Source organism: Grus americana, chromosome 13, assembly GCF_028858705.1.
Source record: "Grus americana isolate bGruAme1 chromosome 13, bGruAme1.mat, whole genome shotgun sequence".
Classification (NCBI taxonomy): domain Eukaryota; kingdom Metazoa; phylum Chordata; class Aves; order Gruiformes; family Gruidae; genus Grus; species Grus americana.
Window position 1 is genome coordinate 20,494,595 of NC_072864.1, and position 15,098 is coordinate 20,509,692.

General features: G+C 39.7%; 1 protein-coding gene across 1 annotated transcript in view; it reads right to left on the bottom strand.

The window, feature by feature from the left end:
• The window catches only part of CBFB (core-binding factor subunit beta), a 244,321-nt gene that overhangs the window by 7,195 nt on the left and 222,028 nt on the right, over window positions 1–15,098 (bottom strand). The window contains exons 2-3 of the mRNA XM_054840302.1: window positions 12,575–12,693; window positions 7,000–7,095 (exon numbers count right to left, since the gene is read on the bottom strand). Coding sequence (XP_054696277.1) covers window positions 7,000–7,095; window positions 12,575–12,673 — 195 coding nt within the window. The 5' untranslated portion in view covers window positions 12,674–12,693. The remainder of the gene's footprint in view (window positions 1–6,999; window positions 7,096–12,574; window positions 12,694–15,098) is intronic.

Sequence of the window (15,098 nt, forward strand, 5' to 3'; positions counted from 1 at the left end):
GTTTACACGATAGCTCTGAGAAAGCAGAACTGGGAAAGCCAGAGGTAAATTTAGTAAGGGGGGGGACGGACGGGACAGGGTTGCCATGAAGATGGCCCTCCCTTTCTATGAATCATTTAAAAAAAACCCAGTAGGGAAATTTGGGACCCCTGAATACTAGGCAGTGAAGTCACAAGTAGAACAATATGCACTGCATATATAACTTGGGACGCTGGTGACGAGGAGAGGAGGAGGGAGATAATTTGAAGAAGGGCTGTCACAAGGAGTAGCCAAAATAAAGTCTCTCCATGGACAACTCCACTGCAATTCTTTAATTGCATTCTGGCAACTCCATGCTGCTGAAACAGACAGAGCAGATGCATTATGTGCCTTGGCATCTGTCATCTATAATTTACTAAATAAGTGAAAAATCAGGCTATGTTATGAAAAACTAAACAGTGAACATTTGGATTCTCTTAGAAGGACTGTCAGCCTCCTGAAAAGGATTTAAAAAACCCAAAACCCTGAGAACACATTGCAGATACTTTTCTAAAAAGCATACAACCACAGGACAAAAAAAAAAAACAAAACAAAACCCAAAACCCAAACCCCTAAACAAAAACCAAACCCCAAAAATCTGAAACAAAGAGAGCAATACTCAGAAAAATGACCAGTTACAATGAAGCACACCTCCACATTAGTCCTGCTAACTGAGGCGGACCCACATCAAGAAAAGCACCACACTGAAAGCTCTTCTCTGTGCTGCGGGTTAAAACCAGCCTCTCCCGCAGAGATGGGAACACGGTTAAAATGCTGGCCGTCCCTCCACTTCAATTACCCTTACTCAACAGAAGAGCAGGGGTGGGGAAACTCAGCCTTCTCAGAATTCAAGTCAGCAAAACCAGGCCACTACAAGATAGTAAGAGTAACAGCTTCTGTGTAATAGAATTTATTTGGTCACAGGTACAGCCTGATGAAGCACCCTGTACGCTTTCACGTCTCGGGCGGGGCAGCTTGAAAAGAGACTGTCCCTCTCAACCTTTACATCTTGGAATAACTTCAGCTACAGCAGCAAAGGGACCCCGCCATCTCTACGTATTGTACCTACAAGCCGCAGGCAGTCAGTCGGGGATACGATGCGCAAGACGTGGCAGCCTAGAGCCAGTCTCTGGAGCTGCTTTGTTTGCTAGCCATAACACACATTTTGCAATCACCTCTCCTTTTTGCTTGAACCTGGGAAGAAGTAGCCTTGACCTCTCTTAATTATAATGTCAAGCACCACTTAAGTTATGCAAATAATGGAAGCCAGTCTCTGAAATTTGGTGAGAGAGCTGGATGTTAGACTAAAGACCTCGTAGAACAATCAGTGTTACGAACTCTACACCTGATGCTCTTTTTTTTTTCCTACATCCATTTTCATTGCTTTTTAAGCTCACTGGAAGTCAAAACAAACAATTTTCTGGACAAAGGCCATAGATAAATATCATTTAGCACCTACCTCCATGAAGATTTCATTTCAAGCTTTTAACGACCTACTACTTCCTAGACGCAGGGCACTCTTCACTAAAAACGTACATCAATTGTGTTGTACACCGAGTCTGCTCTCCCACCACCTGGAGAGCTACAGAGCACAGCCGGGCCAAGCAGCATCATTTGCTTACCAATCCTGATGCACTCTCTCGCCCAAAATCTTTGCAACAGTTGCATCTTTGTTTAAAGAGCTACCACAAGGTACAGATTTCTGGTACACCACATTGGTAACCGGATTAAGGTAACAGCAAGGTGAGAAAGGAAAGAGCATGGCAACAGAGCGAGCTCTTAAGAGCATCAAGTACAGACTAAATTTTTACTTTTTTAATGAAAACTTCCTTTCCAAGGGAAAAAAAAGCTTGAAATGCTCCCTTTTAGAAAGTATTGTTCAAAGGCTGGTATAAAGGTTATAAATTTATAATTAATATTGATTGCCTCCAGACAGTATTCCTCTGTTGATCAGCCCCTTTCTAACCTTCATTGACTGAAAGAAGACGCTTATATTACAGTATTCCCCGATTTGCAAGATTGATCTCCTCTGTACTAGTCAGCATTGATTCTGTACAGCACAAATTGTTTTTCTGATATATGCATTCCATAGCACTTTCACACAAATACCAGCTAAAGTTCTTGTGAAGCAGTCTAGTCATAACATTACCGGCTTACTTGTACCGTACTCACATTGTAGAGCCTTTTGAGGCAACGCACGTTCACACACATACTTAATGCCTTTTTCTAAGTTATACTGTATTCATCCTGAATAGAAACAAATCATATATATATATATGCGCTCATATATACACACACAAGCATATAGCAAGTCTGCACTACTCACTTGCATATGAAGAATTAACAGTTTGGGTTACTTTCACATCCAAAAAGCTGTATTAAAGGTGATCTAATTTCATATCACTGTCAGTTTGGAGAATACATACAATAAGTAGTAATTAAATTCATTCCAGATTAATTTTTGAGGAAAAAAAACCCTTAAAAGTCAGAGAGTTTGATGAGAAGGAAAAAAACCCCAAACCTCTTATTGGAATATTATATTTTCTTCTGAAGTTATACTTGGCAAAGATACTTATAATTAGTTAGAACATTTATTTACACTAGTCATTTCACCTTAAATTCTTTTTTTTTTTGGTAGAAGAGAGAATAACTTCACTGCCTAGAACCTTAGAAGAATAAGAAAGTTAGTTCTACTACTTGATTTTGTTTCAATTGTGAATTGTTTACATTTCTGCAGCAAAATCTTGGGGATTTTTTAAGAGTTCACAACTTCAGCACAATTAAATGAAACGGATCTCTCCTGTTTCAACTCAAAAATCCCAACAAACAGCAAAAATGCGTAGAAACCTAGGGCAGGACCGAGTATTTAAAATTTAGGTAAATTTTTACTCTAGCAATTTTTCAGTGGTGCGGTTGGTGGGTTTTTTTGGTGCTTTCTATTGAGAGGGATTTCTAGTGGAATAAACCAAGTTGCAAAACATGGGGGTTTTTTCAGCAAAATGAAGGTTTTTAAAATGGGAATTTCATGCAGTTTCCTAAAATGGCTCTGCTTAGCCATTAATTTATATTTAGCACAAGACCACAAACAGACAGATTGGTAGGCTAGACTGTTTCAGGGAAGAACAAACCACTCAGCCTCTTTACTCACGGTGTTGCTAAAATAAAGAGTATGGCAGTAACGTGGGAAATGAACACAAAATAGAAAAATACGACATTTAGAAAAAAAAAATGCCGGTTGAACAAATTGCATTGGAAAACTGAGAGGAGATCCAACCCATCCCTAGGTAAAGCAATCAGTAGAACATCTTTAGCTAAGTTAAAGAATAACAGAGCAGGACCAACTGCACACTCGAACACATCACTTCAATGCAGGATTTGTGGTATCTGATGCGACCAAGCTCCATAAGTTGACGGGAAAAACCCCAAAGCATCTTGCATTCAAAACTGAAACTATGTTAAAAATGTAACAGCAGCATTTCAACTCAGAGGCACTTAAAAACTTCAATGAAAATTCCTAAGTCCACTGACACTCTATTTACATTAAGGGAATTTTGCAACTGCACAAAAATATGATCACATCTGGAAATTCAAGCAAAACCTACCAAGCACTACTAATTCTGCCCTCGAATCCAAAGAATATATTCATTAAAATAAAGTTGTGCTAGCGAAGTCATCAATGGAAGGGATGCTATGTGAGGAAAGGCAGGCAAACAAACCTGACAGCACTCTGAGGGGGTTTTTTGTTGTTGGGTTTGGTTTGGGTTTTTTAAAGGATACTTAAAAATGAAAATTAGTACAGTCATTATTCCTAAATTGTTACTGCGCTTGCTAACTTTTCCCCCCTTCAAAGTATCACCATTCTAATATCCAACTGCCACATACAAGCCATTTTAACTGTTTTCAACAGCCTTCGCTCATCACTGCGAGGCAAGGATACATCACTTTGTTTTAAAAGTCTACAGAGAGACTTAGATAGGGAATCTTTTCTGCACAAAAAGCTGTGTAAATAAAGAACTGAATCTGATCATTTTCATATGCTGCCAGTCTTTGGATAGATAAATGTTTCCCAAGAGCGGCGCCTCTGTTTTGGGTAGGAGTGGGCGGAATATTGCAGGATTCCCCCTTCCCTCCCTCCCTGAAGCAGAATCTGGTCTCTATTACAGGCATTTCAGCTGTAATTCTACTATTTCAGCTGTAATTCCACTGTCTGAAATATCTTGATTTCATACAGTGTCGCAATTCCCAAAACAATCATTAACACTGATGAGATCCTGTTCCAGGTCTGGCAATTCTGAGTTTTACTATCCATGCCAAAGCTTAGCAGGAAAGAACAATGTTAAGTTTTAGCCATGATGAAAGGTGAGGGGATCTTCATCTGCGTGTAGTGTAACACGCATAAAAATTCACTCAGCACACTTAGAACCCACCTTTTCTAGCTGCCCTACAAAACCTTCAAGTACCATCTCTGCAATGCAACCGCAGATCCTATTTGGCCTATTGAAATCACACCAACAGCACACAATTCAGTTAGGACTGATGTTTTTATAGCTGTCAACAATGAAATCGTCAGAAGGGTACAACTGACAAATCGTATTTCCAAGCTGACCAAGCATGTGAGCACTGGAAAATTCGATACAGGCCATAAATACAACACACACAGGAATGCACATTTATGCATTACTTTCTATTGAGAAATCTATATGATGATCATAAGTGCTTACTGATTAAAGTTCATTTGATTCTGCCTGAATGCTGCATTAGAATACAACTGATGTGAAAGTCAGGGAAACAATGAATGGTTGGAAAAACTCGACTCCTCCTCAGGAAGGCATTGTAAGGCTGTCTCTGCTCTCTCCCCTGCCCTGCCCCAAAAGATCCTGATTTTTACGCAGTCCTACGATCCAGAGTGCAAAAGCTCATCTGTAAACATTCCAGATATGGGGCCAGGACGTCTTCCCCCAAACACACAAATGAAAACGGAACCATAAAAACCAATTCTAGAACTACAAGCAATTGAGGCAAAGATCTCTTGGTTGCACATATTAAACATGAATAGTAAAATAAAAGAAATAAAGTATGCATAACAATGTATTGCAATTATTAAAAACGTGTATTTGACATCACATAAATTTGAAGTACCTTTTGACAATGTTTTTCATTCTGCTTAAACATATTTTGAGTCAGTAATTTTTCCTTTTCTTCCTTTCTGTAGGTGATCTCCATCTGCGCTTTTGAGCTGGGACAACGACTATTGTTGTTTTAAGAGAAAATGGGTACTGGCAGCTAATAAGGACATCATTTAATAACAACTGCCTGCTGCCTTATTAAAAGCAAGAGTCTTTTCAGAAGTTATTGAACCCAGCTCCTGCGGCTGGTCAGGGATGTTGCTTTCTGTGTCTCAGTGTCACAAGTTTTGATGTCTGTCATGAAGCCCCAGATGCTCGATGTTACCTCAATCTCACTGTTAATTGAAAGAGTTTTTGTGCATCTGAGCTGCAAATAAGTGTTTTCTACACTTGAGGGGAAGAATAAAGTCCCATAGAACTCCAGAAGTTATTTCAGGAAGCCTCATTCTTTTTTAACCTTGAGTATTCAGTAAGCACACGGCTTCTTCTCTGTAGTAACAGGAGTGGCGAAGAAGGGCACAGTAAAGGAAAATAAATCAAGAAAAGCTTGAAGTAAATTGAGGTCAAGGACATAAGGCTGGGCTTAAAAGTTCCTACTGTGTTGTTCAAATTAAGGCAGGTTGTCACAGATCTTCCTGAGCAGCTTTAATTCTACCTTCCTTTTGAACTGAACTTAGAAGCAGGTTCCAGCTATGCTGTGACACAGAGCGATCCAGGTAATCTAGCTGTTGCTCCAAGTATCTGTAGCGAGGCCTCCAAGGCAAGGATTTTACCTTTGCCACAGCCGACATCTGACCCGGCATCAGTGTTTGCAAGGAGATGCACGCCAGCCATCCCTCCAAAGTCAGAGCTGGTATTCTCTGCATCTGCCTTTCCCCTCTCGTTCTTACGCTCAGTGTTCCATTTGTACTTGGAAGGGAAGAAAGTCTGTCTAATCATCTCAATTACCAGTAAGGATGCCAGGAGAAAAGTAGCTTAGCAGTAACAATAATCAAATTTTCTAAAAACCTGAGAAGCAGCAGATTGATCACATTTGATTACAGTAAAGTCAGGCTGTACTGATAAGCAGAAAGTAGGAAACAGTAAGGGAAAGAAATTCAAAGTGTTTCTGTTTTCTCCCTGTTCTCTGCCTGACCTACAGTCTGCCATAACTTGCCAACTCTCCTTATGTACTACTCGTCCTCTTACAGCTCTTGCCTTCCTGACATCTCAGAACAGCTGGTTTCCATTCCCTTTTCTGGCTCCTCTCTTCTTGATCCCAGTAATTTCTGCTCTCATCAAGAAAGAACAAGATTCAAGACTGTGGGGCCCTAAAGAAGCAAAGAACAAGATAGGGGGGAATTACAGCAGTGAAAGAAGAGTAAGACTCCCTGCCAGTAAGAAAAAGGTGAGAAGAAAATAAGACTAGCCCGTACAAGAAAGCAGACTGTGGCATCTGATTAAATTCACTGGTAATGTTTCCCACAACGTGCAACAGTGAGCTACAAAATTACGTGCCCGCAGCTCTAGAAGCCTTTCCTGTGTTCATGAGAAATGTATTGGTCAAAAGATCCCCCTCTCTGCTATTAAAGCGTTCTTTGAGAGATGGCAGCTCTGTGAATGAATGTATCCTCACAGCTTAAGTACCCACAGAAAAGGCCATCTACAGATAGGAAAAAAGGATTGATTCAGAGAATTCTTATCTTCAAAACCTTAAAATACATTTTACGAGAGTTAAAAAACAATGCATATTGCAATTTTCATATGACAACAGCAAACAGAAAATACATAACATTGCACAAACAAACAAACGGAAACAATCTAAAGTTTTGGGAAAGTACTAACCAGTTACTGACAGCAGCTGTGAAACCCTCACCTCCATTTCCTCCCGATGAGACCTGTCTCTATCCTCGAATTCACGAGTTCTTCGCCGAGCTTCTTCAAAGGCTTGTTGTGCCAATGCATCCTCCTGCTACCAAACCAGAGGACACAGTGTGACACAAAAGGCTACCCTCCTTTCCACCAGATCACATTTCTTTTGAATGTTAGGGATCACTTGGCAGCAGAGACAAGTATGTCCTACAGAATCTGCCAGGACACAGATGAGCTCCAGCAAACGCCAATATAAATTAATGAAATAATACTCACCTTCATCTTTGCAGTAGAGATAACCAAAGCTGCAACTCAGCTACTACTAAAATACACTTTCAAAGGAAAACTGCTTTTCAAAAGTAGTTTAAAATGCTGCTGTTTTTTAATTAAAAGCCAGGAATCCTCAAAAGTTACATGAAAGAGGCAATATATTTTATTCTCCTTATAAGAGTCATTTTGAAGACAGCATTCACAGGTATATCTAGATAAGAGTTCACTAGCATCATTATATACATAATGGTCATTTAATTCTCTGCCATTTAAAAAAAAGTATTATCTAAGTTACAAACCAAATATCCTCCATTTTATCAAAAACTGCTAAAGGTGCATCAGTATGAACAGTTGTAATCCCTATGCATCATTTAAATTATTTAAATATAGATGCATTAGAAAGCGCAAAGCAGAAGTTATTCCTCCACTAATTCGTGCACATTCACATACGCTGCAGAAGAAACCTGCGGGTTTTCAACAACCCTGTTTATTTTATTTTCAACAGTGGCTTATGCACAGGAATAGATTTAATAAATTAATGCTCAAAAAAATCCTTTGAATCTTATTTTCTGCTAGAAAAGGTTTTAAATGAAGTGTTATTAATAGGTAAGCCATTATTAACTGGGTTACAAATTATTTCTCTTAAAGAGACTTTTTAGCACATATTTTGCTCAGAGTTAAAATAGACGGCTCTGTTCCCCACCAGCCTCTTAAAACATTCAGAACAGAGGAGTCAAGTCTAAAGAGGTCCCACAAAACAAAAAGGGATAAACTGTATGGCTTCTCCTAACTCCTCAGCTATAATTAGTACTAACTCTGCTTATGATTCCCACATACACACAAATATTATTTTCAAGTGGATAGATTTAAGGAAAAATAAAAAAATCAAAAATCCTAACCTTGACTGTTAGAGGACAAAAACATGTTGAGAACCAGACTAAATTTTAATATACCGGGGGATTAAGCGCATACATTTTTTAATTGAAGATAAAGCATCTCTAGTCTGAGAGAACGTCAAATTGCTCTTTTCGCCGTCGGCACAATCGTGCCCCCCGAAGCTGCTCTGTGAAATGATGTGGATGAGTGCCCCTCGTGGCCTAACACAGTTAAATACAAACATCTGTCCATCAGTAACTCCGCACAGCCAGGTCCCCAGACAGCTACGCTGAAAGGCAATGTTTAAAGCTGCCAATAAGATCACATTTTAACACTATCTACTATTTTTAAAAGAAGGATTTGGCCTTTTACAGCTATCTTCATGTTCACGCAATGCATAGCAACCAAGGTCAGACAGTGGAAAGTAAGTTTGTTCTTAATAATGCAGAAGGATGGAGATAAAATAGATAAGCTTTTCTCCCAGATGACTACAGAAAAGCTGCCTAATTTACAAAAGCCATATATGTCTTCAAGTCTTTTTTTTTTTTTTTTTTGGAAAAAAGGATAATAAATGAAAGCAGATTTTTTTTTTTTATAAAATATTTTTTGCATTTTACCATCATTTAAAGTGGTCATGAAATAAATGGCTAACATGTAACCTCAGCCAGAATATTTTAAAGCAATGGTCATAACCAAAAGAAACAAAATTAGAAATTCATAGAACAAGAATCAGTATGTTGACATTCAGAATGAACACATGCTGACAGCTGAAACACTGGTTTACTAATGTCTGAGAAAAGGCAGGAAGCATCAGAACATGTTCTTAAGCAAAAAAAAAATTCTGCTCGACTCCTGATGACATATTATAACAGAAATTAACAAATGTCTCAGGATCTTGTACAACAGGAATTTAACAAACTTTTTTCAAATGTCACTCAAATCTAGTAATTACAGCCTAGCAAATTCAGCTGTATAAAACCCAATCATTTCTCCATCTCAGTTTTAATCAATAAAAATGCTCGTGGTATGAACCTACTAAGAAAAAAGATGCATAAGCAAAGCCCGAGCCATTTTAACATGAGAACAGAACAAAACAAACCCCCCAACCCAGAAAAACAAAAAAACCAAACCCCATAAAGTTAAGGCTGCTAGTAATAAGACATTAATAGGCTATGAATGTAATAGAGAACACTAGCTTAAGTTATAATTCAAGTACTTTATTGCTATGCATGTGGTTTTTCTTCCTAAAGTATTTTTTGACCCAGTGTCATTTCCAAAGTGCGGCAAAGAAAAATTTTATCTGATCCCAGTATTAGTTAGCAAGAAGTGGTAAGAGACAGGAAAATGCAGGAGCACGACATTTGTACAAGGCAAGCCTTCCAGAAAATGGGAGTAAGGGAGGTGTGTGAATGCCAATAAGGCTTCTTCTCAAAAAACGACAGTGGGTACCACAGGCACTACATACACTGCATGGTATGAGGCACTTAAACTCGTTCTGACATCGGTGGTGTTCTGGCATCAAAGTCGGCAGTTAGGTCAATTGCCACTAGCAATATTAAAACAGTTTTAAAAAAAGGAAACAAACTGACAGATACAGGAAAAAGGAAACTGAAGAACATAAAAGATTGTTAGTATTGTAAACCTTTGGGCAAATACATACATAAAAACCACAATGCAACGTTAAGGGTGCAGCTGCTTCTCTGTGCCTGTATCATGCCTTACAACACCGGTAATTCTCGGGTACTACTACTAGTGTAGCAAATAAGATGACCAATGACCTCCTCGTAATCGCAGAGAAGCACAAACTGGAAAGAAATTGCACACCTGTAATTGAGTGCAAACACGTCTCTCTAGATCCACGCTGTGTCATACTTGCAGCTCAGCACCCTTGTACTCAAAACTCAAGAAAGCACCGACACGTGAGAGCACGGATACATTCCCTTGCAAACAAAACCAGGAATAAATCACATGCTCAGTGCACAAACACTTTCTGAAGACAGCAAAAAGGAATTCTTAAGTATGGTTAAGACAGCGCATACACATCAGGAAACTAAAATAATCCAAGAGCCTACAAAAACGTATAGTGGGAAATTAAAGAGAGAAAAAAATTGAAGCCACGGGTCACCTGACCACCCTTGTTTTTGGAAGGGTGCCCACTTTTTTCAGGAAGTATCCCATTTTAGAGAAGAACAACGCTATCTCCTTCTAAGCACACCTTCAGATCAGCCTCCTCTCAGTTCAGAAGGCACGTGACTTAGCATTCTGCATCAAACTTAATTGTCATAGATCAAGAATCTTGGGATTTATCTTGCACAATCCTTGGGGTCTGCATTTGACCTTGCTTTGTAAGCCATTATAGTCTAAAGGCCTTTTCATCAATGGAGCCTTCAGCAGTTACTCTCTTTCCGAAGAAACCACTGCTGCAACAGGAATTCAGCCAGCCCAAATGCCAACACCCAGCTTCAGAAGAAGCAAATGCCACAGCGAATAGCAGCGTTCAAGTAAAAGCTTGGTTCTGTGGCTTGTCTGGTGGATTAACAAAAGGTGGCAGGACTGTTCTCAGCATAGCATACCCTCTCTTTCCAGGCATCCTGAAGAAAGCAGGCAGGGCTGTGACTATTTCAAAGACACTGTTTTGACACAAAGTATTTCTGTTTAACCCAGAACATAGTCACAATAACATGATCTAATTAACGTACAAATTGGTTTCTTAAGTTAGGGAGAGGCAAGGCACCACAAAAGCTTGCAACTATACATATCGCCATATAAAATTTGAATACTCCCAGCTCTTCAACAGAAACAAATTAATCGATACGCGCCCCCCCCCCAGTTCTGCATGCCTGGAATAGAGGAGTGCTCTTTGTATTTAAGTGGAATCAAAGGGCTCCTACTCATTAAGTAGTGACCAACCATGGCTGGAGAATGACTAAAAGGGAAACTGCAAGAAAGCGAGGGCTGAGAATGAGCAGCACAGAGTGGAAACAGAAAACGCATCCTGATTTAACTCAGTTCCAGTGCACAACTGCCAGAAGCAATCTCCCAGAGGTGGGGGAGGCACAAAGTAAAGGTAATTTGGAAAAGCAAACAGTTTGTATGAATACTAAGTTTCTGCAAAAATCACCTATATGTATGAAATACATGAGGTGTAACAAAGACAAAGGGAATCACCAGTGTCACACAAATCAGTTTAAGATGAGTGAGTTGTTTTGCATCCCTGAGTTTAAGGGAACAAAAGGAAGGAGATAAAGAAAGCTCTAATTTTATTACACTATCAAGATGAAAAAGAGAGTTACCATTTAAGAGACATTGAACAATGGTTCAAAGTGAATTACTCAAATTTCTAGAAAAGTTAGAGGAAGTCATGATGGTCTTGGATGAAAGAAGAAGTCTTCAGAGAGAAGTTAAGAGAAAACAGCTAGATACAGGTACAGACTAAATTAATAAGAATCATTCGCTGGAGTACCAATACAGAACTTGGGGAGAAAAAAAAAGCTGCAGGAAATTGCTCACCCTTCCTCTCTCTGCATGCTTAATAAAACTCTTGTATTCAGAAGCACTTTGGACCATGCCTTCATGTAGTTCTAACATTTCTAAATTATCAAACTACAGAAATGAACTGCTGAGCTCACTGTAAAATGTAGATTGTAAGACGTAACTCTGGTAACTGACATTATGACATCCAATTTACTGTCCACTACAGAGACAGGTGATCTGCGTGGAAGCCCCCACAAACCCGGTGCTTTTAACACCAGTTAACTATCTTTGTTACCGAGCTACATCTCAAAAGCAAAGAAGGTCTGACTAAATTAAGGAACCCTACAGCTGCGTAAGTGAAACTTATATACGTGGTATGCACTTAAAAAGTCATTTCCTCTGTGTTTACTCTGTTCTTGTGCACGTCCAAAGATTCAGCTGCTAGACAGTCACTTTGGTGGTAGGAAGTAGGTAGATAAGAAGTAGGTTTCTCAAAAGTGGCCATACCTTAACAGAGCGTCTACCACTGTTAAGAGACCAAATGGAAAAACCCTATTCACCCCCCCCATATGTAATAAAAACAAAAAGCTGCTTATGAAAAATCACCTTAAAACAAACAGCTAAACCAGACTTGACAGTTAAATTGTTTCAAATCACAGACACAGCTTTTCAAATACTTTAAGATTTATTACTCTGTAGCACAATAATTGTGCTAAGTCACCCAAAGTTGTAAACTACAGATGATTCCTGCCCCTAATATTTTGATCTAGTTCAAACAGTAGTTTAGCTACAACCGCATATTTCTGGACTTCTGTGGTCTCAATTTTCTTTGGAATTTGTACTCAAAAAGTGAAGACAGAAAACAAGCAAATTAGAATGTGTGATCGCTACCTGCATGTTTCCTTCCAGAAGGGCAAACAAATGCCTAAGGCACGGTAGCCATGGGCAGACTGTCTTACCTGGGCTCTCTCTTCATCAAATTCCAGACAGCCCATACCATCCAGTCTCTGTAGATCTATCCAGCCTTTCCAGATTACACAGACACCATTGAGAATCATAGGTGCCTTCAAGTACACCTGAAATAAAGCAAAACACATGCTATGAATTTGAAAGCATTTACACACATGCCTGCACAATGAAAACACTGATGCAGGAAGCTTCTATATGTATTCTTAGAAGAACATCCAAACCAGCTGGTAACATGAGACTCCACTTAACAGCTTCTCCTGCCTCCTTTCCAAGAACTCGTTTTAATCAAGCGAGTGCTGTAACTTTTGCCTACTGTACTGCATGGAATAAATTTAAGCCGTGTTCTCATTTTCCAAACTGGCGTGCACCAGGATTTGGTTAGAACTCTGTTACTGCTTTCAGTTAAAGTAACTGTTTTTCTTGTCAGCTTACCTTAGTTCGTGTCACAAAGAAAGTGGCGTGCTGCCAGACAGGGAAGATGCTTTACAGCACGTTTAAATGGTTAAATGAACACAGGCTTTCTTAGTCCCAAGCAGCACCGTATTTTCCCCCAACACATGAGCTCTTTCAACAAAGAAAAAGCATCAGTTTCAGTCCTCCACACTATATACACACCATGCTAAAAATAAGAAAGTCTTCCTGTGTCTATTCTAGCATTTGTGAAAGGCTTTTCAAAAGAACCAACACCAGATGATCAAAACCCATCTACAGCATCAATGTGCACAGCACCCTGAGCTGCAGCAAAGAATAATGCATCAGCTTAAGGCCCTACATCTAGATAATGGTAGATGATACAGTGATTTAAAGCAGAAGTATTTCCCCTTCTAAAGACCAAAGATTAATCTCCACACAGAAAATTTAAAAAGAAGCAAATACAACACTAAATGAGTTTGACACCCTATATTTAATGACATCAGCCTGAAAGAAAAAAAAACAAACCAGCAAAATTACCTAAATTGTGAAGAAAACCAACCTTCAGTAGTTATTTCAGCCTACTTGGCAAGTCAAACCCCTCATGGAACAGAAGTTTGTCTATGCTGAATTGCCAGAGAGGCAAACCATGCACACAGGCCTGCACCCACTTCAGATTTAAACACTGCCTAGACATTCAAAAATCCTGTTAAGTCTTTTTGGTCTTCAGGGGTGGCCCAGCTAAGTAGGGGAATTTTCAGACAGCGCCTCCTTTAATAGCTCTAACTGCATCCTCTGGCAAATCCTCAAAGTATAATTGATATTTAGCGCTATGACACATTTCAAAGCACCCCAACTGTGCCTACCTGTGCAGTGCCGCACTTACCAGCTAGGGTCACTCGGAAAAAACTGAAAGGCAAAGAGATACAGGCAGTGCAGAAGGAAGGTAAGCCTGCCTTAGACAAAGGCTGTCCTGGAAGAATTAAGCCCTGAGCGACATGAAAGGTAGGTAGTCCCCGAGTGGAAGAGAGGGAACGGATAACGTGAAACCAACTGACAAACACCTAGTGTTACTTGCCAAAGGAAATACACGTTTCATCTCTGAGCTTGATTTTTACAACTTAGCACACTTCAGTATGAAGCGATACACCCTATGAGTTTTAATTAGTACAATGCAGCTCAATAACAATGAAATAAAAGTTAGTTCAAGCATATCTTCTCTGCATCTGCTCTCCTACTGCAGGGTCTCCCCTAAGAGCAGCACTGACTGGTTTTTCTCTCCTTGTACTCACAGACTAGCTGTGCAAGTCATCACACCTATGCCTTCCGTGATGAGAGCACAACACGCAGGGTGCAGATCTATCGGCCAACAGCCTTTGCGAGCAGAGGCGTCAGAACCAGCATGAGTAAGATGTGGACTACCAGGAAACCACCTCCCACAGCCCTCATTTCAAGATTAATCATTTCAAACATAAGAAATACAACATTACTCCCTTTCAGCGCGGTCTTCACTCATTCATCTCACAAGAAACAAACGCAGTACGCACCATCAATTTAATAGATGGGTTTAATTAGTTTAGAAGTGAAAGACAGTTAAAGAGGCTATTAAAATCAAGAGTCCTCTTCTAAAAAAAATGCAGAATAATTCAAAAGAAAAAAAAAGCAGCATAACCTAACTACGGGTCTGTGAAGATGAAACAGTGTGTAATCCAATGCTAGTTATTTTTTGCAGAAGCAAACAAGCATTTTGCTGATTCTCATTTAGGGTTTACGTTTCACCTAGCCTCCCCTTTCCTTCTAGCCCACAACAACAGCTTGGAAAAAAAAAAAAATCAAAAGTTACATAGGACTTCCCTCAGATGACAAAATCTAGCTTCTCAAGTTCTCTTGAATGAGGGTATTTTTTGTTTCTTTGAGCAGGAATATTATGCTGCCACAAACTGCCTCGTTCCAGCAGCTGTTCAATTGCCTTGGTGACTGCAGCCGCCAGCGCATCCTGTGCAAACTCCTTAGCTCAGTGCAACGAGCAGGTAGCTCAGACGCAGCTGCCGAGGGCTCTGTACTTCAAATACAATGCCTCACCCATCACCTGGGCACCTGAGC